The 25,220-nt window shown below is 43.9% G+C and overlaps 1 protein-coding gene across 4 annotated transcripts in view; it reads left to right on the top strand.

Moving 5' to 3' along the window:
- EP300 (E1A binding protein p300) overlaps positions 1–25,220 on the top strand; it is a 532,137-nt gene that overhangs the window by 207,521 nt on the left and 299,396 nt on the right. For all 4 annotated transcript variants that reach the window (XM_033935072.1, XM_033935073.1, XM_033935071.1 and 1 more), the window contains exon 9: positions 19,899–20,016. In XM_033935072.1, coding sequence (XP_033790963.1) covers positions 19,899–20,016 — 118 coding nt within the window. The remainder of the gene's footprint in view (positions 1–19,898; positions 20,017–25,220) is intronic.

Below are 25,220 nucleotides of genomic sequence, written 5' to 3'. Positions count from 1 at the left end.
TTCCTAATCCCCAACTGAACTTTGCCACTTATCTCATGACTCTTTAATTTTCTCAGGAGCCTCTCATGAGGAACTTTATTAAAAGCTTTCTGAAAATCTAGATACACTACATCAACTGGCTCACCTCTATTCACATATTTGTTCACACCTTCAAAGAAGTCTAGCAAATTTGTGTAGGTAAGATCTCCCTCGGCTGAGCCCATGCTGACTGTCTCATTAAATCATGTTTGTCTACGTGTTCCACAGTTTTATTTTTTATAATTGTTTCCACCATTTTGCCCGGCACTGAATTCAGGCTTACCGGTCTGTAATTTCCCAGATCTCCCCGAAACCATTTTTAAAAATTGGCGTAACATTGACCACCCTCCAATCTTCAGGTACTTAACTTTTGACTCAATAAAACAGATTAGTGGGTTTGTCAAGTAATAGCTCAAATCTACGTCCTATGCTTACTAAGAAAACCTCCAAACCACCTACCAAAAGTCTCTTTTCAACTGTCCCCAGAAGATCCTCCTTCACCAGGAACTCAACCCTTCTCCAATTTAATGTAAAAGAGCCTGTTCCTTTGCAGGAGAGAGGCTGGAGGATTTACTCTTTCCTCATTCCAAAATAGACCTAAGGCTTTTGACCAATTCTAGACCGCTTGGCTCTCAACAAATACTTGATGAAGGAGAAATTTTGCATGGAACACTGAGTAAATTGTAAATAGATATGACAAACATTGTTTGAAATGCCACAGGCCTAAGAAACAAGATGGGAGAGTTAGAGTATATTGCACTAAATGAAAAGATAGAAATAATAAGCATCTCTGAAACTTGATGGAAGAAAGATAACCAATGGGACACTGTCATACTGGGGTACAAGTTATATAATAGTGATAGGATAGATCAGATCGGTGGAGGGCCTTGAATTGAATGGACTGAAAATTCTACAGGAGCAGAAACACACCTTGGAATCCCTATGGGTAGAAATTCCATGTGTAAGGGAGAAAAGGATAGTGATAGTAGTGTACCACTATCTGACGGACCAGGATGGACAGATGCTGATATATCAGAGATTAGGGAGGCTAACAAACTGGATAACACAACAATAATGGATGATTTCAATTACCCAGATATTGACTAGGTAAATTTAACATCATGGCATGCTATGAAGGTAAATTTCCTTGATGAAATCAAGGACTGTTTTATGGAGCAGCTAGTTCAGGAACCGACAAGAGATGAAGCAATTCTAGATTTAGATTTTAGTGGAATGCATGAATTGGTGCGGGAGGTAATGGTGCTGAGACCACTTGATAACAATGTTCATAACATGAGCAGATTTGATATAATCCCTGGAATAAGTCTGCATAGGAAATCCAATAAAACAGCATTTTAAAAAATGAGCAGCAAAGGTCAAAAATATACATCAGGTGTGAATGTTGTTAAAAAATACCATCCTGGAAGCTCAGAATAGATATATATTCCATGTATTAAAAAAGGAAGGAGGAAGACCAAATGGCAGCCTGTATGGTTAATGAGCGAGGTGATGGAAGCTATTAGAGCTAAAAGAGAATACTTCAGAAAGTGGAAGAAGGATGTGACTGAAAAACAAGGGGGAACAGGATCTCACTTTCTGTGCATGGAAGCAACTCAGATTTGGACTTGTTCACGGTGTCTTTTCAGAGCTGTTTTATCTGGCAGGAAAGCAAAATGTATACTCGGCAGACTTCTTCAACCCCATGAGTGGTTTCCTCATACAACAGTCTTGCTTCAAATTTTCTCAAAATGGAGGACTCTCTTCATAGATTTCTTTGCTTCCTCCCACAACCACAAACTCTTCTGTTCCCTCACCACCTGGAGTCAGATGCTTTCCTCATCTATTGGGGAAATAGGTTCCTTTATACATTCCCTCCAATACCTCATTAGGAAGACTCCACTCAAAACGTCACCAAGAGTAGGGCACCATGATCTTCATAGCACTCCAGTGGTCAGGTCAACCTTGGTTCCCTCTCCTCCTAGAGATTTCAGTTTGAAACCTGATTCATTTACATTCATACGTTACAAAATATTTTTCTCCAGATCTGAACCGTTGCTTGTTAGCACTTAATAGCATGGTATCTCTCACTGAGCAAATGAATTCCTTAATCCTCCCAGTTGCAGTCTCAGACATCATTCAAGCACCCAGGAAACCTTCATTCTACGCTGTTATCGCTTCAAATAGACCAGATTTTCTGCTTGGCTGCATTCTCTTCGACCTGTGACATTTCCACATTCATCTGTTCTGGACTACCTTATTCATCTGTCTAATTTAGGCCTAAAGATCAATTCTGTCTGAGTACATCTTGGTGCTATCAGTGCTTTTCACACTGCCTTGGATAAGAAACCTCTTTATATTCATCCCGTAATAATTAGGTTCATGAAAGGACTTTACCATACTAAACCTATAAAGCCTCCACCAGTTACCTGGAATTTTTATGTGATTCTAAGTCGCTCTAATGAAGTCTCCTTTTGAACTGCTTAAAACCTGCTCCCTCAAATTTCTCACTTGAAAGGTTATTTTCTTCTTAGCCCTCATATCTGCCTGCTGGATGAGTGAGCTTCAAGCACTCAAATCTAATCCACCCTAAACAAGATTCTACCGAGGGTCATTCCATGTCAAGTGATCAGATTCTTGGAAAGTGCACTGCATGACCATCACGGATTTTGATGAAACTTCATATGCAGAGTCCAACATGTCTCAAACGAACTTTGGTAAAGTTTTAGTTTCGCCTGTGGAATATTCATGGAGATATAGCCATTTGTTTGACCCCATACCACAATGAAATACAGTACGACAATGACATTCTGACAACTTTGAGACACAATATCTCCCGAGCTGTGTTTCCAAAAAAACTGAAACTTAGCTACCCTGCACAAGTTTTTGAGCTCTGTTCATTGCTACCAATAACAATTTTTGCCGAGCACTGATTGAATGCCTGAATTACAGTAAACTTGGCCGAAAAAATTAGTGCTCCAAAAAAAGTCAAAGTTTGACATTACTTAGCTCCCACAATAATAGAGTAATAAATGCGAAATTTGGCACATAATGTCTCAGTACAACGTTGTTTTCAAATATACAATTTCAACCTCCAAGCTCTTTCCATTAGTTTACAAATTAAGTGTAAAGTTGCTAATTTGTGTAAAAAGGCCAAAAATAGGGTATTTTCAGCCTGCTTTTACAGAAAAATACCTTTTAGAAACTCTTTCAAATCAGTCTCATTAGAGCATATTTCAAACCCCCTAGAAAAGTGGACTTCATTTTTCAACGCAGGTTAACAATGGCTGAAAAAGGGGGACAAAGTTGGGAGACGTTGCCACGGCAACAACCTCTATTTCAACATAGTTCTGTCATTTTTAAAGTTACAGTTTTGTATTGACGTAGTATTACTACTACTCTATTGCGTTGGTCCATGGTGACATTGTCACTACCAGTTCAAGAGTTTGAACTGGCAACCCCATCGCCACGGGTGGGCCACTTCGTCCAGGTTCCAAAGCCTTTTGTTGGTATCTTTCTGGTTCCAAAGCCAATGATTAGGGTGTCTTATCCTAGGTTCCCAAGCCTAAATTGAGTATCTTATATGGTTCCCAAGCCGAAGTGAAGTCCACTTTGATTTTAACTGCCAGCAATCTTTAAAACATTCTGTTAAATTTTTGAGCCACTTTCTTCAATGCAGTTTCTGGAAATTGATATTGGCGGCCGGATGATGTAACTGAAAGGGCACAAAGCATGCAGATGAGGTGTTGCTCTGGAACCCAACAAACGTCTTGCCTTTCTGGCCAATAAAACGAATGAGCTGGACCGTGAGGATGCATAAATTTTATCAATGCATCATTTTGTTCAATTGAGACTTCAACAATGTTGCCTATCCACCATTGATTATCGTAAGTACAGGCAACGTAGCAACCAGGAAAGATTTCGGACACTTTCAAATTTGGAATGGCAGTATCAGAAATTTTGGCAACAAAATTTATTGTGTCATTTGAAACTTTGCTGACACGAACCGAGTTTGAGTCGACTGGTACAAATTGGTGGTGCTCTCTGGTACCGGCTACTGTGCTGCTTTCATGCCATCTTTCTTCTTGAAACTTTTTGCTTTCTTCAATTTCTTCTTTTGGAACATAAATGTATTTAACTCCGTGTATATTTTGGTCACAAAAGTTAAATAGTTCCTTTGGCGTCAATATTTGATCCGTTGATGGTCTTTGGAGGCTAGCCCGGGCAGCCAGTCGTTTAGTTGTTCCACCAACTCCATCGCAGGGTGATTTTCCGTGGCTAGTTCCAAAAAAATTCCATTCAGCCTCAATGTTGAAATCATTTCTGTGATTGCACAAATTCACAAAGTTCTTGTAGTTTTTATATTGTGCAGCTGAGCCGTCACTGAAGTAGTATATTTTGGTAATGTTTGTTTGAGTTACCAAAAATTCGATCAACTTTTGAATAAACACGTGTACAGATATCGTATCATGTTGCATATGATCAGAAATAATGCAACAGTTTACAACTTGCAATGTGCCCACTTCATTGAGGTAATATGCAACAAAAGGATGTACCGTAGCTTGTGAATTTTCCCAGTGAAAGACTTGGGCGGCATCCTGTACAACAAATGAGTAATTTTCAGCGAAATCCATCAAAACGATCATTTCCGTTTCTTTTAAGCCTGTCTTCAACATCTTCAAATATTCACTTTGATGTTTTGAAATGAAATGGTGGCTTGTCAACTTCCAAATCTTGCTTGCAAGTCTTTCAATAAAGTTGTCCATGATTAGTACGCTTGTTTCTAATGTTTCACGGTCAGCGTGAACCCATTGCTTAAATTCTATTGATTCTTCTGGATCTAAATCCTTGAATATTTCTTCCAGGTATGCTGTTAGTGCTTCTTCACCAGGGCAGTTTTGACATCGTTGTAGCATACAGTCCTTGACATTTAGGTCACACACAGTTTTTTCCATAAGAACTTTGTAGTTCTCTTTGATATTGGCGCCTTGTAGCATGAGCTTTACATTTTGATGTATTGTGCAGACACACACGGAGTGTGCACCTGATGCACCAACGGTTACACACCACTTTGGCCTGAGCCCACAGAATTTGGAAAAAACAATTTCAGTTCCGTATTTGTTACAGTACGCCACGTACAGCTCTTTTAAATTACACAACAGCAGCCGCTTTTGCTTTTGTACTTTTAAACCATTGAGGCGGACTGAAATGCAATCTTTTTTGCCAGGACATATTCTGCTGAATTCATCGTCTTCGTAAAAATCTTGAACTCTATTTGCAATTTCTTTTGGAAGGGACTTGCCAATTTTTGCATCAGGTATAGAACAAATGCCTTTCTCTTTCTTTACTTTTTGGGCTGTTCTGACCATGCGCTCTGAAACGCCAAACTTCATTGCTGTTTCCTTTATTGACCAACTTTTTGGGGCCATCGTCAATAATTGAACTTTCATTGACCTGTTGGATATTGCAATTTTCGTTTTCATTTCTTCAATGAGGTCAGTGTAATCTTCACATAACTTGCATTCTACAGACTGACGAGACGGCCCAACTTCTTCAGCTGAAACTCCAGCAGCAGATGTAATCTTCTTGGCTATCACATTCTGCACACGTTCAATTTTTCGTATCACATAGCCGGCTTTATCTCTCTACTAGCTAACCTACGAATTTTCAATGGAGAGGTTCCTAAAGCAGTCAAGCTTTGATCAACTGCATCGGAGATGCTGATATCAAAATCGTCTGAAGATGAAGATGCTGCAGTAGCTTCACTCATTGAAACGTATTGGGCTTTGCACCTACTGCAAAGTTTCTGACCTGGCTTGATATTTATTTTTGCCACTTTTCTAAAATCATTAGACATGGCAAGATCGACTTTTAACAATCCACTTTGAACAATGTGATTTTTCTTTTCAAATGGATTACAACACGATGTTTGCTTTAATTCGTATTTGTCGAGATACTTTGCTTTGTGGTGGAGGCAGATTTGGTCTTTATCCATCAGTTCAACTTCAGAGCGCCGAGTGATAGCAATTTTTCATCAGTTGACAAATTATGTAAAAAAATGAGCCCATATTTTTTAGAATAAAATGTGCCGTCATGACACTTTGACAACAATTTTTGCCCAATGGCACAGTCTGGCAGAAAAGGATTATTATTAGTCGATTCGTTGGTATCCATTTTAAACTGAATTAATAATAATGTGGATCTGAAAAAGAAAACAAGTTGTAATTTGTGATCTGCATGCAACAAAATTATCACCTCAATTTCTAGTTAGGAATAATCATTAATTAAGAACACTATAATTGTACTCAAAGCTTGAGTAAAAATAAACAGGGAAAAACAGTGTGAAAAGTGGCATAATTGTAAGTTGAAACGTAGGCCGTTGCCATGGTGACATATCCCAACTTTGTCCCCCTTTTTCGGGCATTGTTAACCTGTGTTGAAAAATGAAGCCCACTTTTCTAGGGGGTTTGAAATATGCTCTTTCTAATGAGACTGATTTGAAAGAGTTTCTGAAAGGTATTTTTCTGCAAAAGTAAGCTGAAAATACCCTATTTTTGGCCTTTTTACACAAATTAGCAACTTTACACTTAATTTGTAAACTAATGGAAAGAGCTTGGAGGTTGAAATTGTACTTTTGAAAACAACGTTGTACTGAGACATTATGCGCCAAATTTCGCATTTATTACTCAATTATTGTGGGAGCTAAGTAATGTCAAACTTTGACTCTTTTTGGAGCACTAATTTTTTCGGCCAAGTTTACTGTAATTCAACCATTCACTCAGTGCTCGACAAAAATTATTATTGGTAGCTCTGAATAGAGCTCCAAAAGTTGTGCAGGGTAGCTAAGTTTCAGTTTTTTTGGAAACATAGCTCGTGAGATATTGTTTCTCAAAGTTGTCAGAATGTCACTGTTGTACTGTATGTCATTGCGGTATGGGGTCAAACAAATGGCTATATCTCCACAAATATTCCACAGGCGAAACTAAAACTTTACCAAAGTTCGTTTGATACATGTGGGACTTTGTGCATAAAGTTTTATCAAAATCCGTGATGGTCATGCAGGGAGCCCTTGATCACTTGACATGGAATAACCCCCATGACTGAATAATCCTTCAAACTCATCCAAATTTCCTACCTAAAGTTGTTTCAAAATTGCACCTCAACAAGTCTGTTGTTCCACCTGCATTCTTCCCAAAACCACATTTCCATCCATGTGAAGCAAATCTTCTTATTTTGGGCTGCAAATGTGCTCTAGTGTACTGCCTAGCCCAGACTAAACCTCATAGATAATCCTCGCAACTTTTTCTTGCTTTTGATCCTAACAGACTTGAAGTTCCATTTCTCAGGAGATCCATCTCTACTTCACTAATGAACTGTATCTCTTTCATGTATGATCAGGCTGGGCTGAAGCTACAGGGCTGTGTCACAGCCTGCAATGTTCGAGCTATGGCTTCCTCGGTTGCTAATTTCTGTTCTAAAGCTATTGAAGACATTTCAAGGCAGCCACATAGTCCTCAATCTGTACATTCATGTTTAGAGCAAAACTCTCAAAGAGACGGTTGGTTTGTGCAAGAAGTTCTATAACGTCTGTTTATCTCCAACCCTTTGGGTTTTCCAGGCTCATATCTATAATAAACCCTAGAGAGCGAATGCGCTGTTCAAATATCGTGAGTCCTGGTGGCTTGAGGTGTGCTTCTGTGTCACTCCTCACGGCGCCTGCGCCAGCGACTCATCAAAATTCAGCCAGTCTTGCAAAACTGGCTCCGGATTGGAAAGCAAAGAAGAAAAAAGTCAATTGTTCTTGCGGTCAGATGCTGCACTTCCTTCCTCCAAATTGGTGGGGGAAGGGGGGGAGAGGTCTCCAGATGCAACGCAAGAGAGGATCGGGGTAAGCTCGTGGGAGTGGGGAATCCGAATTGCACATGTGCTCCGGATCGGATCCCGCTGCTGTTCTCTCTCCCCCCTCCTTTCCCGGCTCCGGAGGTGAATCGGTCTCAGCCCCGGGTGGGGGTGCACGCTGGTCCCCGGTCCGATCCTGCCTCGGTTCAGGTTTTAGCCGCTCCCCGGTTACCCCGGTTCCACTTCGGGATCAGAACCGGCTCCGGCCGCAACGGGGCACCGACTCTGCTTCTCCCTTTCTTTTTCTCGCCCTGGGAGGAGGATCGGGGAGGGAAAGACATCAGTCCGGAAACAACTGGGCAAAGCCCAGCCCCGCGGGGAGAGGCAAAATGTAGATCCAGCAGGACAGGGCGGCCCGGAGCAGATCCTGCGCCAGGGAGGGGAATAAGCTGGAGGGCCTTAAAACTCCAGGCAGTCGGGTTTTCCAGGATATTCCTAATGAATATGTATGAGACTGATTTGCATGCCTGTCTCCTGGCATTGGAGGGGGGGTGGGGGAGTTCAGTGGAAGGCAGGCAGGCATGATGGCATCGGGGGGGTGGTTTCCATAGAAACATGCTGCTCAGGGGGATGGGAGGCAGGCAGGCTGGCATGAGGGGGTTTCAATGGAAGGGGATGGGATGCAGGCAGGGAGGCTGGCATCGGAGGGGGGTGGGGGGTTTCATAGAAACATGCTGCGGGCAGGCAGGCAGACTGGCAATGGGGGGGTTCAATGGAAGGGGAATGGGAGGCAGGCAGGTAGGCTGGCATTGAAGGGGGAGTGGGGGGTTTTCAATGGCAGGCAGACAGGCTGGCATCGGAGGGGGGTGGGGGGTTTCTATGGCAGGCAGGCAGGCAGGCTGGCATCGGGGGGGGAAGATTTCCATGGAAACATGCTGCTCGGGGTTGGGAGGCAGGCTGGCATCGGGGGGGGGGGGTGTTCATTGGAAGGGGTATGGGAGGCAGGCTGGCATTGGATGGGGGGTGAGGTGAGGAAGGAGGCACTGGAGGCATTAAGGACATAGAAAGGGGCACTGGGGGCACTATGGACATAGGAAGGGGCACTAAGGACATAGGAAGGAGGTACTGAGGGCACTAAAGACACAGGGGAGATTCACAGACAGAAAAAATGACAGACAGGCAGCGTGCAAGGAGAGAGAGAAAGAAAAAAATACCCAGACAGACAGACAGACATCTACTCTAGCACCCGTTAATGTAACGGGCTTAAAGACTAGTTATACATAAATTTTCTCCAGACTCATGTTCCAGGCAACTTTGGAGTCTCTCATGTGAGACTATATATCTGCTGTCCTTGGAGAACACCTGCTACAAGTAAGTAACTTTGCTGTACTTCAATAACACTGATGCTTTCATTTCTAGGCCATTGCATCAAATTGCTTATAGTGGGTACTAATTGGAGGTCGTTATTCAATCTGGTGTTCAGGTGATTTTGGAATGGTTTGGTGGATTTTGTCTGTTTCTCAATGGACATGTTTTACTATCACTGCAAATCCATTGTTAAAATTGGCACTAGTTAGTTCTTACAGAGCATACTGAGATACAGTCTGTTCTCATTTGGGAAAGTGTGCAAACTGCAAAATTGCAAATAATGAAACGCTGCATCTTTGGAAAAATAGAGGTTAGATTCCAGCAGTACATTTTGCACCTCAGAACCGTGTAAAGTAAATAATAGATCCTATAAGAAAAATAGGTATAGGTTCTTGCATGGGACTGCATTTGACAAAAACCATAGTAGAACATCCAGAATGTTGCAAACATATTTTATTATTTGCATTGCTTTAGAAGTAACATTCTTAATCAAAATAATTGCACAGAACAGTGCTAGAAAAATGTATGGTATTGCACTAACACAGTAAGCAATTAGTCTGCTTATTAACCAACTGCAGTGTAATGCACCATAATTTTCTCACCATTAGAAGTACAGTAATATACTGTACAGTATTGCACAACCAGAGTAAGCAATTAAGACCCCTTATATAAGGCCACTGTAGCGATTTGCCTGTGATAAATACACCAAAGCCCATAGGAATTGAATGGGCTTTAGTGCATTAACCAGACTGAGACATGTGATTGGGCTTTCTAAAAAGGGCCGTTAGTGTGCTCACTATTAAAACAAAATAGTTCAAAAGTACTGTAGGATGTTGCAGCGCAGACTGGTAAACAGACATATATAAAGAGATGGTACACTACCATTATGAAAACATTGCTTGACAAATGATAGCTTTACACAAATACAGTACAGGGGTACAATATACTGTACTGTATCACTTAAGATGAACTTCTGTCAAATCAGCCAGTGGAGAGGGAGAGACTTGCAGCTCTAGAATGGCAATAGAAGATGAAGATGTCGATGCTGGTAGGTCAACCTCAGCCTGATCAATCTCTGACAGGTTGATTTCAGACACATCAACCTCTGGAGAGGAACAGATGTGCAGCTCAAGAATGACAGTATTTATGGAAGATGGAGATGTCGGCACTGGTAGGTCGACTTCAGCCTGATCAACCTCTGGCATATGAGTCGAGGCTAACAAATTGACTTCTGCCACATCAATCTGAGTCTTGCAACTTGTTACCTAAAAAAATTGACAGCCTTGTCTGTTTGGCTTTGCTTCTCAAGTCCTTAAGTGTTTCAGTGTAAGGAGCAAACACAGAGCTTGTCAGATGTTTGAATTTTAGATTGCATTCCAGCATGGGATCACATTCTTCCAAGTCACTGAACAGTTTTTCCAGTGTTTATGTCCATCCTGATATTTATGCTGATGTGAGAGGTACGATTTTTGGAATGTTTGATGCTTCTCCATCATCACTGTCTATGCCTAATTTTGCCACCTCATCCATGTCTTCATTGCTGGGCTCTTTGGCACGCTCTTCTAAAATTTCTTCCACATCTTCACGTCATGTCCTCAAAATCATTCTCCACTGATTTTTCAAGCACAGTGCATGATGGTTTCCACATTTCTATTCGTGTTTTTGCAACACCTTCAAAGCCCTCAACGTTGTTACACAGTCCGGCCAAACTCCCCCCCCCCCCCAACAATTGTTCAAAGTAGCCTGTGTGATGCCATCCCAGGCTATTCCAACATAGTCTATTACATTGCATAGTCACTGTCTTCTAGTAATCAAACATGGTGGTTTCCTGGTCAGCATCTGAAGCTTCACAATCCTTGCTTTACAGCTGTCACATGTAGTGGTTCTTGAGATCCTTTATTATTCTCTGATCAAGGGGCTGGATAAGGGTTGTTGTATTAGGAGGCATCAGGGTGTACATTTTACAAGTCTTACTGACAGGGTACTGGTGCATTATCCAAAATCAGCAATACGAGAAATACAAAGTTTTTATGATGGAGATAACATTTAACTTCTGGAACAAAACAGTTGTTGAACCAATACCAGAATAGCACAGACATCATCCAAGCTTTGCAGTGCCATCTCCAGTGGACAGGCATGCAGTTAAACATAAGAATAGCCTTATTGGGTCACATCAATGGTCCACCCAGCCCAGTATCCCGTCTTCATGGTGGCCAATCCAGATCACAAGTACCTGACAAAAACCCAAATAGTAGTAACATTCCATTCTACCGATTGAGAGCAAGCAATGGTTTCCTCCATGTCTGTCTCAATAGCAGACTATGGACTTTTCCTTCAGGATTTTCTCCAAACCTTTTTTTTTTTTTTTTTTTTTAAATCAGCTACATTAACTGCTCTTACCACATATTCTGGCAATGCAATCCACAGCTTAACTATTCTATGAGCGAAAAAATATTTCTTCATATTGGTTTTAAAAGGATTTCCCTGTAATTTCAAGTATCCCCTAGCCTTTATAATTTTTGATGGAGTAAAAAATCGATCATCTTCTACCCGTTGTACACCATTCAAAATTTTGTAGACTTCAGTCATATCTTTTTTTCAGCTGTCTCTCTCCAAGCTGAAGAGCCCTAACCTCATACGAAAGGAGTTGCACCCCCTTTATCATGTTGGTCGTTCTTCTTTGAACCTTTTCTAGTTCCACTATATCTTTCTTGAGATAAGTTGACCAGAATTTAATGCAATACTCAAGGTGAGGTCGCACCATGGAACGATACAGAGGCATCATAACATTCGTATTGTTCTTTACCATCCCTTTCTAATAATTACTAGCATCTTGTTTGCTCTTTTGGTTGCTGCCACACATTGGGCGGAAGGTTTCAGCGTATTGTCTACATTGACACCCAGATCTTTATCTTGTGCACTGAGCCCCCAAGGTAGACTCTAGCATCTGATAACTATAATTTGGATTATTCTTCCCAAAGTTTTTCTACATTATATTACATTTAAAAGTTTTTTTGCCATTTGGACGCCCAGTCTTCCAATTTTCTGAGGACGCCTGCAATTTTTCACAGTCCGCATGCATTTTAACAACTTTGAACAATATAGTGTCATCCGCAGATTTAATCACCTTACTCATCCCAATTTCTGGATCATTTATAAATAAGTTAAATAGCAGATCCTGCGGCACATCACTATTTACCTCCATTGAGAAAAATTGCTATTCAACCCTACCCTCTGTTTTCTGTCCGTTAACCAATTTCTAATACACGACTGAACATTTCCTTCTATCCCATGACTCTTTAATTTTTAGAAGCCTTGAGGAACTTTATCAAAAGCTTTCTGAAAATCTAATACTGCATCAACCAGCTCACCTTTATCCACATATTTATTCACACCTTCAAAGAAGTTAAGCAAATTGATGAGGCAAGATCTCTTTCGACTGAACCCATGCTGACTCTGTCCTATTAAATCATGTTTATCTACGTGTTCCACAATTTTATTTTTTATAATTGTTTCCACTGTTTTACTTGGAACTGAAGTCAGGCTTACCGGTTTAATTTCCTGGATCTCCCGTGGAACCCTATTAAAAAAATAGGCATAGCATTGGCAATCCTAACAATCTTCAGGCACCTACAGTTCAGTTTCTTTTCTTTAAGTGCGTTAGGATTTTGAGTTCTGTAGACCATGATGCTTGCATTTGAAATCTCCCTAGGCACACAGTAGCAGGGTGGTATGGTCTTTAAATTCCTTGAATCCCAGGGCTTTTGCCATTTTCATTATATATGTCCATTTCCCAGCCTGCTTGTTAAACAAGCCAGTCTTATCCACACTGAAGACTTGCTCTGGCACATATCCCTTTTCTTCAATTACACTTAGCAGGTACATTTTAAATTCCTCAGTAGCTTCGCTGTTAGCTGAACCTTCTTCCCCAGAAAGGCTTACATTTTTTAGCCTATATTTTGAAAAACCCGCTAGCCAACCTGAACTAATAGAAAAGAGTTTCACGTTTCCCTGCCCTTGGATGATGTGTTTGTATGGCTTTCATCCTGACAACAATTCTGTCCATTGTGCTTTTTTCTCATTCACCATTTTGCATGATCTACAAATTTAGCCACTTCTCTATCTTTTCCATTTACTAATCACGAACCACAGATGATTTGGAACTTTCTAGTGCAGCTTCATGAACAGACTGTCTAATATCTTCCTCTTTTTGCCGGATGGATCGGTTGTGGATTCATTCATTTATCCCAGGACAAGCAGGCAGGTATTCTCACTAGTGGGTGATGTCATCCGACAGAGCCCCGATACGGACATCTTGCAAGCATGTCTTGCTTGAAGAAACTCAGAAGTTTCTAGATGCCCGCACCGCGCATGCGCCAGTGCCTTCCCGCCCGATGGTCCGGGCGTGTCTCCTCAGTTCTTTTTCTTCCGCGGAGCTGAGAAGTCTATCTTCAATTTGCGCCCATTGAATCTCTTATTTTGCCTTCTATTTTGCCGCGGGTTGAGTTCTTTTGGCTCTCCTGTGCATTTTTTCTTTCTTTGATTTCTTTTTTCAAAAAAAAATAAAAAATTTTTCCTTCCGATACCGGGTCGGCCGCGTGGCTGGGGCCCCGCGCCTTCGACCTTGCGGCGGAGCTTTTCCGGCCTATGTCCCGGCCGATTACCGGTTTCAAAAAGTGTAGCAAGTGCCAGCGCGCGATTTCGCTCACGGACCCTCATCGACGCTACTTACAGTGTCTGGGACCAGATCACTTCCCGAAATCGTGCCGGCCTTGCTCCACTCTGACGGCGAGAGCGTTTAAGCACCGCTGTCTACTGTGGGAGTCCATGTTCAAGATGGAAGCTTCATCGGATCCTTCGACATCGACATCGACGGGTGCTTCGACTCCTTCAGCGAAGCCCTCTGCCTCCCCGGCTGCTTCGGGCCTCCTGAAACCGGCATCGTTCACACCGGTTTCGGCCCCGGCTTCAGCGCCGGTGCCTTCCTCCGTCTCCTTGGAGCAGGTATCGACCCCTACAGTTCCACAGGTGGTGCTCAAGGTGCCGAAGATTGGCAAGCAGAAGCACGCAGCACCGAAGGAGCGCGGAGACCGTGCGGAAGGGCCCCCTTTTGGTGCGGATCCCTCCATATCGGCTTCGTTGCGATCCCTTCTGGAGGCTCAGTTCGTGGAGCTCATGCAGACCATGGGGCCTCGACTGATTGCTACCATCCAGGGTGACCTCCCAGCTTCGGCTTCGAGGGGCGGACCGCCCCCTCCTCCTCCTCCTCGCCGCACGACCTCGTTGCTCGGTGAGGAGGAGCGGCGAGCGGTGTCCGGGTCCTCGAGGAGGGCCTCCCTTAGTGATATGCCTCCCTTGGAGCCCATCCCCTCGAGGAAAGCCTCATTTAGTGACCTGCCTCCCTTGGAACCGATTACTCCGCCCCATGACTCAATGTGGCGTCCACCTTCGGGGCCACCCAGTCCTGGGCATAGCAGGAAGCAGGACGAGTTCTTCCGAACCCCCTATCAAGCCTGGGCGGCGTCAGGGGAGGCAACGACTCTTCCACCTCTGCGATCGACGGCATCGAGTCCGATCTGCTCCTTGGAGGCGTCTGACCCAGTTTCTCACAGACGGGCTCGATCCCCTTCCAGGCATCGATCCAGACATTCTTCGAAGCATTCCTCTCGGCACTCGACCGTCTCGCCTCAGAAGAAATTGCCTCGGTTGGGGTATGCTGCTTCGACTGGGTCTCCTCCTCCGGGCCCGGTGTTCGAGGACCCCGAGGTTTTCTACTCGTCCTGTTGCTCGCAGGCCTCTCTGGAGCCTGAAGCCTCTTCTTCTTCTAGTCCGTCTCGCAGACCGGCGACAGCGGACCAACTGTCTTTTTCATCGTTCCTCAGGCAGATGGCAGATGACATGGACATTACTCTCGATGCTGGGTCTCGATATTCCAAGGAGTACCTCGATACCATGCACTTGCCTCGTCCTCCGGCAGAGTCCTTGCGGCTTCCCCTGCACAAGCTCCTCGACCAGACCTTCATGCGATGCTTCGAGTCTCCTTACTCTATCCCTGCGGTCCCTGGCAAATTGGATGCGCGGTACCGCACGGTGCATCATAAAGGCTTCGAGGGTCCTCAGCTTTCTCACCAGTCCCTCCTGGTCGAATCCTCGCTCAAGCGGTCTCATCCTGGCCAGGTCTATGCTTCAGTGCCTCCGGGCCACGAGGGCAGAACCATGGATAAGTTTGGTCGACGCATCTATCAGAATTCGATGATGGCATCTCGAGTCCTGAATTACAATTTCCACTTTGCAGCCTACTTGGAATTTTTTCTACCTGTGCTTCGGAAGTTCATACCATACATCGAGTCCCAGGCTCGGTTTGAGTTTGAGGAAGTGGTTGCTTCGCTGTCCCAACTTCGGCTTCAGTTAATGCAATCTGCCTATGATGCGTTCGAGCTCTCAGCCCGAGCGGCGGCCTGCTCGGTGGCGATGCGCCGGTTGGCCTGGTTGTGGACCATTGATATGGACCCGGATCTTCAGGACCGCCTGGCGAACGTACCGTGTGCTGGGGCGGATCTTTTTGACTTTTTTTCCATCGAGACTGTCACGAAGAAGTTGTCTGACCACGAAAAGTCCTTCCAATCTATCCTTCGGCCGAAGCCTAAGCCTCAGCAGTCTCGACCTTCTCGTCCGCCGTTGATTTATCAGAGGCGTTATCAGCCGAGGCAAACTCCACCTGCGAGGCAATCGGCGAAGCGTCAGCCTCCCCAGAAGGGTCAGCCTAAGTCTCAGTCGCCTGCTGTCCCTAAGACCACTCAGCCTTTTTGACTGTCTCGTCGAGGGCATAACCAACCTCGTTCTGCCTCCTCCTGTTTTTCCCATCGGAGGGCGCCTCCATCATTTTTATCATCGCTGGGAGGCCATAACAACCGACCTCTGGGTCCTTACTATCATCAAGGAAGGATACTCTCTTCATTTCCATCGGGTCCCTCCGGACCACCCTCCAAGAGAGTATCCTTCCAACTTGACTCAGACCGCCCTTCTTCTTCAGGAAGCTCAGGCTTTGCTCCGGCTTCGTGCCGTGGAGCCGGTTCCGACGGACCAACTGAACCAGGGGTTTTACTCCCGGTACTTCCTTGTTCCGAAGAAGACGGGCGACCTGCGACCCATTTTGGACCTCAGGGTCCTCAACAAATTCCTAGTCAAAGAGAGGTTTCGCATGCTGACACTTGCTTCTCTCTACCCCCTCCTCGAGCAGGTTATGCTCTCTGGATCTCAAGGAGGCCTACACTCATATTCCCATTCATTCGGCCTCTCGCAAGTTCCTCAGATTTCGGGTGGGACATCTCCATCTGCAGTATCGAGTGCTTCCATTCGGCCTGTCTTCGTCCCCCAGAGTCTTCACCAAATGTCTGGTGGTGGTGGCCGCGGCCCTCCGGAACCAAGGTCTTCAGGTATTCCCCTACCTCGACGACTGGCTGATCAAGGCTCCCTCGGCCTCGGGGGTCCTCTCAGCGACCCTGTCAACGATTCTGTTCCTGCAGAGTTTGGGATTCGAGATCAACTTTCCCAAGTCTCATCTACAGCCGACCCAGTCTCTTCCCTTCATCGGGGCTGTCCTGGATACCGTACGTCTCAGAGCATTCCTTCCTTCTCAGCGCATGGATGCTCTTCTTCATCTCTGCCAGTCTGTGTCTTCTCGCCAGACCATCTCAGCGAAACACATGATGGTCCTCCTGGGCCACATGGCCTCTACAGTTCATGTGACGCCGTTTGCCAGACTCCACCTCAGAATTCCTCAGTGGACCCTGGCATCTCAGTGGACTCAGGTGTCGGATCCGTTGACTCGACACATCACAGTCACTCCTGCTCTTCGGCAGTCTCTGCTCTGGTGGATGACCTCTTCGAATCTATCCAGAGATTTGCTGTTTCATTCTCCTCCCCACCAGAAGGTTCTCACAACCGATTCCTCGACCAATGCCTGGGGAGCGCATCTGGATGGGCTTCGCACTCAGGGATTCTGGACCTGTGCGGACCGACTACATCAAATCAATCTTCTGGAGCTCAGAGCCATCTTCAATGCTCTTCAAGCTTTTCAATGTCTGCTTCACGACATGGTGGTCCTCATTCGCACCGACAATCAGGTCACCATGTATTATGTCAACAAGCAAGGGGGCACGGGCTCGGCCTCCCTCTGCCAGGAAGCTCTCAGAGTCTGTGATTGGGCGGTTCGCCACAACACCTTCCTCAAAGCTGTCTACATTCAGGGGAGGGACAATGTCTTGGCGGACAAACTGAGTCGTCTTCTCCAGCCTCACGAATGGACACTCCACTCCAAGCCCCTTCATCAGATCTTTGCTCAGTGGGGAACGCCTCAGATAGACCTCTTTGCGGCTCCCCACAATTTCAAGCTGCCTCAGTTTTGCTCCAGGATCTACGCTCCTCATCGCCTCGAGGCAGATGCTTTTCTGCTGGATTGGGGGAATCGCTTTCTGTATGCGTTTCCGCTATTCCCTCTCATTCAAAAGACTCTAGTCAAACTGAAGTCCGAACATGCCACCATGATTCTGATAGCTCCTCGGTGGCCCAGGCAACCTTGGTTCTCCCTTCTACTTCAACTCAGCAGCAGGGAACCGTACCTACTTCCAGTGTTTCCTTCACTGCTTACTCAGCATCAGGGGTCTCTGCTTCATCCCAACCTGCAGTCTCTCCACCTGACAGCTTGGTTCCTCTCAACGTAACTCCGCACCAGTTTTCCCAGGCGGTGAGGGATGTCTTGGAGGCTTTCAGGAAGCCTGCTACTCATCAATGCTACTCCCAAAAATGGACTAGATTTTCTTCATGGTGTATTTCCAATTCTAAGGAGCCTCAGCGAGCCTCCCTATCATCTGTTTTGGACTATCTTTTACATCTGTCTCAGTCTGGTCTCAAGTCGACATCTATACGAGTCCACCTGAGTGCTATTGCGGCTTTCCATCAGCCTCTACTAGGGAAACCTCTCTCTTCTCATCCTGTGGTTTCCAGATTTATGAAAGGACTTTTTCAATCATCCTCTCAAACCGCCTCCAGTGGTTTGGGATCTAAATGTTGTCCTTTCTCAGCTTATGAAACCTCCTTTTGAGCCTCTGAGCAAGGCTCCACTAAAGTTTCTCACTTGGAAAGTGGTTTTTCTGGTGGCCCTCACATCTGCTCGCAGGGTCAGTGAGCTTCAGGCCTTGGTGGCGGACCCACCTTTCACAGTATTCCATCATGACAAGGTGGTCCTCCGCACTCACCCGAAATTCCTGCCTAAAGTGGTCTCTGAATTTCACCTCAACCAATCCATTGTGCTTCCAGTGTTCTTTCCAAAGCCTCATTCTCATCCTGGAGAATCAGCTCTTCACACTCTGGACTGTAAACGTGCTTTGGCTTTCTACTTGGATCGCACCAAACCACACAGAACTGCTCCTCAACTTTTCGTCTCCTTTGATCCAAACAAGTTGGAACGACCTGTATCGAAGCGCACCATCTCCAACTGGATGGCGGCTTGTATCTCTTTCTGCTATGCCCAGGCTGGATTACCCCCTTCCCTGTAAGGTCACAGCATATAGGGTCAGAGCAATGGCAGCCTCTGTAGCCTTCCTCAGATCGACACCGATTGAGGAGATTTGTAGGGCTGCCACTTGGTCCTCGGTTCATACGTTCACCTCTCATTATTGTCTGGATACTTTCTCCAGACGGGATGGGCAGTTTGGCCAAACTGTGTTACAAAATTTGTTCTCCTAAGTTGCCAACTCTCCCTCCATCCCATTGAGGTTAGCTTGGAGGTCACCCACTAGTGAGAATACCTGCCTGCTTGTCCTGGGATAAAGCAATGTTACTTACCGTAACTGTTGTTATCCAGGGACAGCAGGCAGCTATTCTCACGTCCCACCCACCTCCCCTGGGTTGGCTTCTCTGCTAGCTACCTGAACTGAGGAGACACGCCCGGACCATCGGGCGGGAAGGCACTGGCGCATGCGCGGTGCGGGCATCTCGAAACTTCTGAGTTTCTTCAAGCAAGACATGCTTGCAAGATGTCCGTATCGGGGCTCTGTCGGATGACATCACCCACTAGTGAGAATAGCTGCCTGCTGTCCCTGGATAACAACTGTTACGGTAAGTAACATTGCTATTTAGCTCATGGCTGACAGCAGACACAGACTTGCCAGAACTTAGCCTGTCTAAAACACGTATTTTGTCTCTCAGACACACATGATTTGCTTTTTTCCTCTGGATTTGTACCTGCAGATGCTTTTAACTCACTCTCTTGATGCTTGGTGGCCATTCTCTTTTGAGCACTGTAGGTGCTTTAATTAACTCCCTTGTGCTTGTAACTCGCTCTCTTGATGCTTTGTGGCCGTTTCTGGAAGCAAAGCCAAAATCGCAAAGTGAAAGGAAACAAAACCTTTTTCTAAGGTTGGTGGTCTATGAATACACGATCACTTGGCATGAATGGTGGTCACAATGCAACCTTGCAACCATGGAAAAGCAAAATCATGAATTTGGAATACACAATTAATGAGAACAAGACTATAGGTTGATAGGGTTATGTAAAGAATGAGCTCTATTTCTCTTGCTCCCTGTGACATACCTATTGTGTGTTCATATTGAAAATTTTAGCATTCCTGTACTTTTGATCTGCTTAACTATAATAGTTTTCTTTACTTTTTCAGGGTACAAGCCATATTCCCAACTCCTGATCCTGCAGCCTTGAAAGACCGTCGGATGGAAAACTTAGTGGCATATGCCCGAAAGGTGGAAGGGGACATGTATGAGTCTGCAAATAGCAGAGTAAGAGGACTTTCTGTAGCAGCTTTCTACTGCTTTTGTCTGTTATTTGGTGCTTTTTAATCTGAGAGGAGTCTTGTCTAATCTTTTTTTTAAGTAATAGATTATTCAAGGGGACATCATCCATGGAACCCAGTATGGACAGATGCCAAGTTTACTGTCACTTAAACTTTTTTTTTATGCTCAAAAGTTTTCATTTTAGAAATAATGAACAATCTTCATTAGGAAATACAAATATGGCCAGGAAAATCATAACAAGACTTTAGCCTACAATTTAGGAGAAGCCAAAGGAAGACATTTAAAATAAGGAAATAAAAAATATCAGATTTTTAGAAGGTGTTCAATTTACTGCTATTAGCTAGTTATGGTACCTCTATGTTAATTATCACATGATTTTCCCTTGCGCTTATAAAATCCAGCAATGGTTTAGAATCAGTAAACAAAAAATTTTTCCCCTCAAAAGTAACAAAACAACAAAAAGGAAATTTTAACAGAAACGAGCCTCCAAAGCCGAGAACTCTGGGTTTAGATCACAAGAATTCCTGTCTTTTAGCTTGGGTTGTTCTTGATAAATCAGGAAATATATGCGCTAATTATCTCATAAATTGCTGAGATAGATAGGTTTTATTAACAAGAGGCATTCATATAATAGCTCCCATACTTTACTGAATATAATTGCCAATTGTCAGTCTGTTTCTAACAAACTTGCACATAGGTCTGGATGCTGAAAAAGCATTCGACAGAGTAGAATGGCCTTTCATTTTTGCCACTCTACTCAAATTCAATATACCAGGCAAGTTCATAAACATGTTAACTGTATTATATACCGATCCAAATACAAGAATATCCATTAATGGCCACCTCTCAGAAAGATTTAAACCATCTAGAGCAGGAGTCTCAAAGTCCCTCCTTGAGGGCCGCAATCCAGTCGGGTTTTCAGGATTTCCCCAATGAATATGCATGAGATCTATGTGCTTGCACTGCTTTCAATGCATATTCATTGGGGAAATTCTGAAAACCCGATTGGATTGCGGCCCTCAAGGAGGGACTTTGAGATCTCTGATCTAGAGGTACTCGGCAAGGATGCCCTCTGTCTCTACTGCTTTTTAATTTAGCATTAAAACCATTACTGGTGGCCATTAGGGCTCAACCGGACATTCATGGTTTTACATACAGAGATGATGAAATTAAGCTTTCTGCCTATGCTGATGATGTCATGCTCTATGTAACTCTGGATTCCATTCCACAAGTCATCAAAGTTATTAAGCAGTATGCACGCGTATCAGGATATAAATTGAATACTACCAAGTCCGGCTCATGGGACCCTCGACCACCAGAGGGCATCCGCTAAAAATCAGGGGAGGGAAGTTTCATGGCGACTTCAGGAAGTATTTCTTCACCGAGAGAGTTGTGGATCATTGGAACAGACTCCCACTCCAGGTGATAAAGGCCAGCAGCGTGACGGATTTTAAGAGAAAATGGGATACTCACGTGGGATCTTTAAGGGAGTAAACTCAGGGGGGAGGATACTTGGAATGGGCAGACTTGGTGGGCTATAGCCCTTTTCTGCCGCTTTTTTCTATGTTTCTATGTTTCTAAGTCTGAACTAATGCCGCTTAACTGTTTGGAAGACAAACAAATCATCGAATCCCTCGGATATGCCTGGAATGAAAGTAAGTTGAAATATTTAGGAATTCTCATAGGCCCATCGCTGAGAGATACCGAAAGATTAAATTCTGAATACCTATTTGATATGCTAAAAGACTTAACACACTTAACCACTTAGAATCACCTGGTGGGGCCATCTTGCTACAATAAAAATTTGCTACATGTTAAGCATGCTACCTTACCTTTTACATAAGAAAATATACAACAGTATAGAACAGGGGTCTCAAAGTCCCTCCTTCAGGACCGAAATCCAGTTGGATTTTCAGAATTTCCCCAATGAATATGCATGAGATCTATGTGCATGCACTGCTTTCAATGCATATTCATTGAGGAAATCCTGAAAACCTGACTGGATTGCGTCCCTCAAGGAGGGACTTTGAGATCCCTGGTATAGAACAACTCCTGAGCAAATTTTTATGGAATAACAAGAAACCACAAATTACAATACACAAGCTTAAAAACGGAAATTCAAATGGAGGCGTCAATTTTCCCGATATTTTTTTTTTTTTTTAAGATATCATCAGGCATCAGGTCTCCATATGGATTTGCAGTAAAACCGTCATGGCTAGCGCTGGAAAAAAGTTTACTTGGTGCTAACATGCTTGCACTTTCTCTGTCAATCTCTCCCTCTCCAAAACTACAAAAGCAAATGAATAACATTTGTTGCTCAACTATGTCGGTATTACAACAGTTTGACAGTGCTATGCAAATCAAATGGATTGACACCTCAATGATCTCCTTGTGGAATAATGATATCTTTAAAATCCAAGGCTGTACTCTGAATTGGCAGATATTCCAAAATTGTGAGATCTATACCTTACAAGATCTTCTTGAGCATAATTGCTGGATGACTTTTAAAGAAATATGTAATAAATTTAGCTTACTAGTTAATCAACTTGACAGATGGCTCGAGTTAAAGCAATGTTTTAATGCAGCGCTTCCAGACATGGAAAAATTAAAACCCATACCTGATCTCCTTCATCAATGTACTGTCACTGCCCCTCTCAAAGGAGTAGCTTCCAAATGGCATGATTTGTTGCGTTAAGGGCAGCCTGTGTCCATGCCACAATTGATGAGTGCTTGGAATACTGACTTAGATATTACTGCAGGTGATGAGCTATGGCAAGATGTGTGGTCCAGAGCTTTTAAGTCAATTAGATCAGCTTCAGTTCTTCAGTCAATATACTTCTTCCTACATCATACACTGTACTCCATATAAGCTTAGCAAATTCTCGCAGTTTCTAATTTATGTTGGTCCTGTGGGTTATCAGTGGGAATGCTACCCCACATGATATTTCAATGCACTCATCTCACAATTTACTGGCATACCATCATATCCATATTGAAGATCCATGAACAGTTACATCTTAAGATTATTGTCCTTGGCCAACAGGGCCTTGCGCAACCTTTTTTAGAACCAAATGCTCGCTGCCTCAATATATTATTATTTTTAGCTATTAAGAACATACTGCATTCCTGGAAGAATTTATCCAAAGTAGAATTCTACTGTCTGGTGGAACACTGAACGCATCAGTGCCAAATTTGAAGGTGCAATCGCAAGGCAACATCAATCCACTGGCGCATTTCTTAAAATCCGGAGCCCTGTCCAAAATTACTGCGTTTTGGACCATTGACATACAGTAATTTAGAACATATTGCTTAATACATATAATTACTTTTTGTTAGGTTAACATGATGCTCATTGAATGTACTCCTTCATATTCACAATATTTCTCCTACTGATAATGTGTGTACTGACTCCACTATGTATTACTTCATGCATAGTGTTCTCCCTAGGACCTGAGCGCCCGACTAATTTAGATGACCGCCCGGCTATCATCCGATCGTGAATTCTGCCGCTGCTGCTCAACATTTAAAAAAAAAAAAAGGCTTGGAGATTTTTAGCCCGTAGCAAACTTATGCTCCGAGGCTCTAGTGTACGTGCCGGCTTCCCTTCTCTTCCCTCTGAAACGGGAAGTTATGTCCGGGAGGGGGGGGGGGGGGAGAGAGAAGAGAAGCCGGCACACACATGTTAGAGCCCCGGAGCATGCGTTCGCTACTGGCTAAGACAGGAGACAGGTCAGTGAAGCTTACAATTTGCTGTTCATGCTGCCGGATCCTGCCTACTTTCTGTTTCCACGAAGGCAGGACCCGGCAGCATTTCTCTAGAACAGGGGTGCCCAATATTCTACCGGGCTGATCAGCTTTCCTCTCCCTGACGTCAATTTTGCCGTCGGAGAGGAAGTTCTGGCCAGCCAATCGCTGCCTGGCTGGGCCAGAACTTCTTCTCCGACGGCAGAATTGACGTTGGGGAGAGGAATGCTGGTCGGCCCAACACAGGGGAAGCAGGGAGAGCTTGGGGTGGAGGCGACTTTGGGGCCTGTTATCCGATGGCGGTAGCGGCTTGGGGGCCTGTTCCCCGATGGCAGTGGCAGTGGCTTGGGAGAGGGCAGGGAGAAAGAAAGAGGCCAGGCAGGGAGACAGAATTAAAGAAGAGAAACAGAAAAAAAGAAAGGAGGCATGAAGAGAGAAAAAAAAGAAAGGGAGGCAGGGAGAGAGGAAGAAAAAGTTGGGAGAGGGAATGAGGTCTGGAGGAGAGGAAGCATACAGACTGAAAGAAGGGAAGAAAGATTGGATGCACAGTCAGAAGAAAGTGCAACCAGAGACTCATGAAATCACCAGACAACAAAGGTAGGAAAAATGATTTTATTTTAAATTTACTGATCAAAATGTGTCTGAATTTATATCTGCTGTCTATATTTTACACTATGGTCCCCTTTTACTAAACCGCAATAGCGGTTTTCAGCACAGGGAGCCTATGAGCGTTGAGAGCAGCACTAGGCATTCAGCACAGCTCCCTGCACTAAAAACTGCTATCGTGGTTTAGTAAAAAGGAGGGGGGTATTTGTCTATTTTTGTATGGTTGTTACTGAGGTGACAGTGCATAGAGTCATCTGCTTTGACCTCTTTGAAAAAACCACAGAATAGGAATGATAATTAACATTTTCCCGATTTATAATTTTTATTCATTTTCAAATTTTACATAAAGTGTACAAAATATTAAAATACAATTGATGAATACACAATATCACTTTTATATCTAATACATCATATTTTAAATATATTTTTATCCCCTCTATGCGTACAGTGTGCTTTGTGTGTTTTTAAAAATTTTATTGTTGGTAGATCATTTTGACTTGGTCATTTTAAAAGTAGCTCGCAAGCCCAAAATGTGTGGGCACCCCTGCTCTAGAACATCGCTCCTTAATTTTATCAAGTGGTGCAGTGAGGGGCCAGCACTTTACATCTTATCTCCTCATTCTTTCTTTTTTCTCCTCATGTACAGCACGGTTCTTTATTCTAAGCAGCTCTGGCACTAACAGTACTATGGGTGCCTTATGCTACTTTTACTACCACTTGCAATCAGGTTCAGCATTTTATCATGGTTTTGGTTTTTTTTTTTAAGTTTTTCACCAGTATTTTCATTTATTTATTAATGGAGCCTTTTTTAACAGCCCGATGCCCCTCCCCTATCAGTG

This window comes from Geotrypetes seraphini, chromosome 2, assembly GCF_902459505.1.
Source record: "Geotrypetes seraphini chromosome 2, aGeoSer1.1, whole genome shotgun sequence".
Lineage (NCBI taxonomy): Eukaryota > Metazoa > Chordata > Amphibia > Gymnophiona > Dermophiidae > Geotrypetes > Geotrypetes seraphini.
Note: the sequence above shows the minus strand (reverse complement) of the source record. Positions and strands in the feature narration are given on the sequence as shown.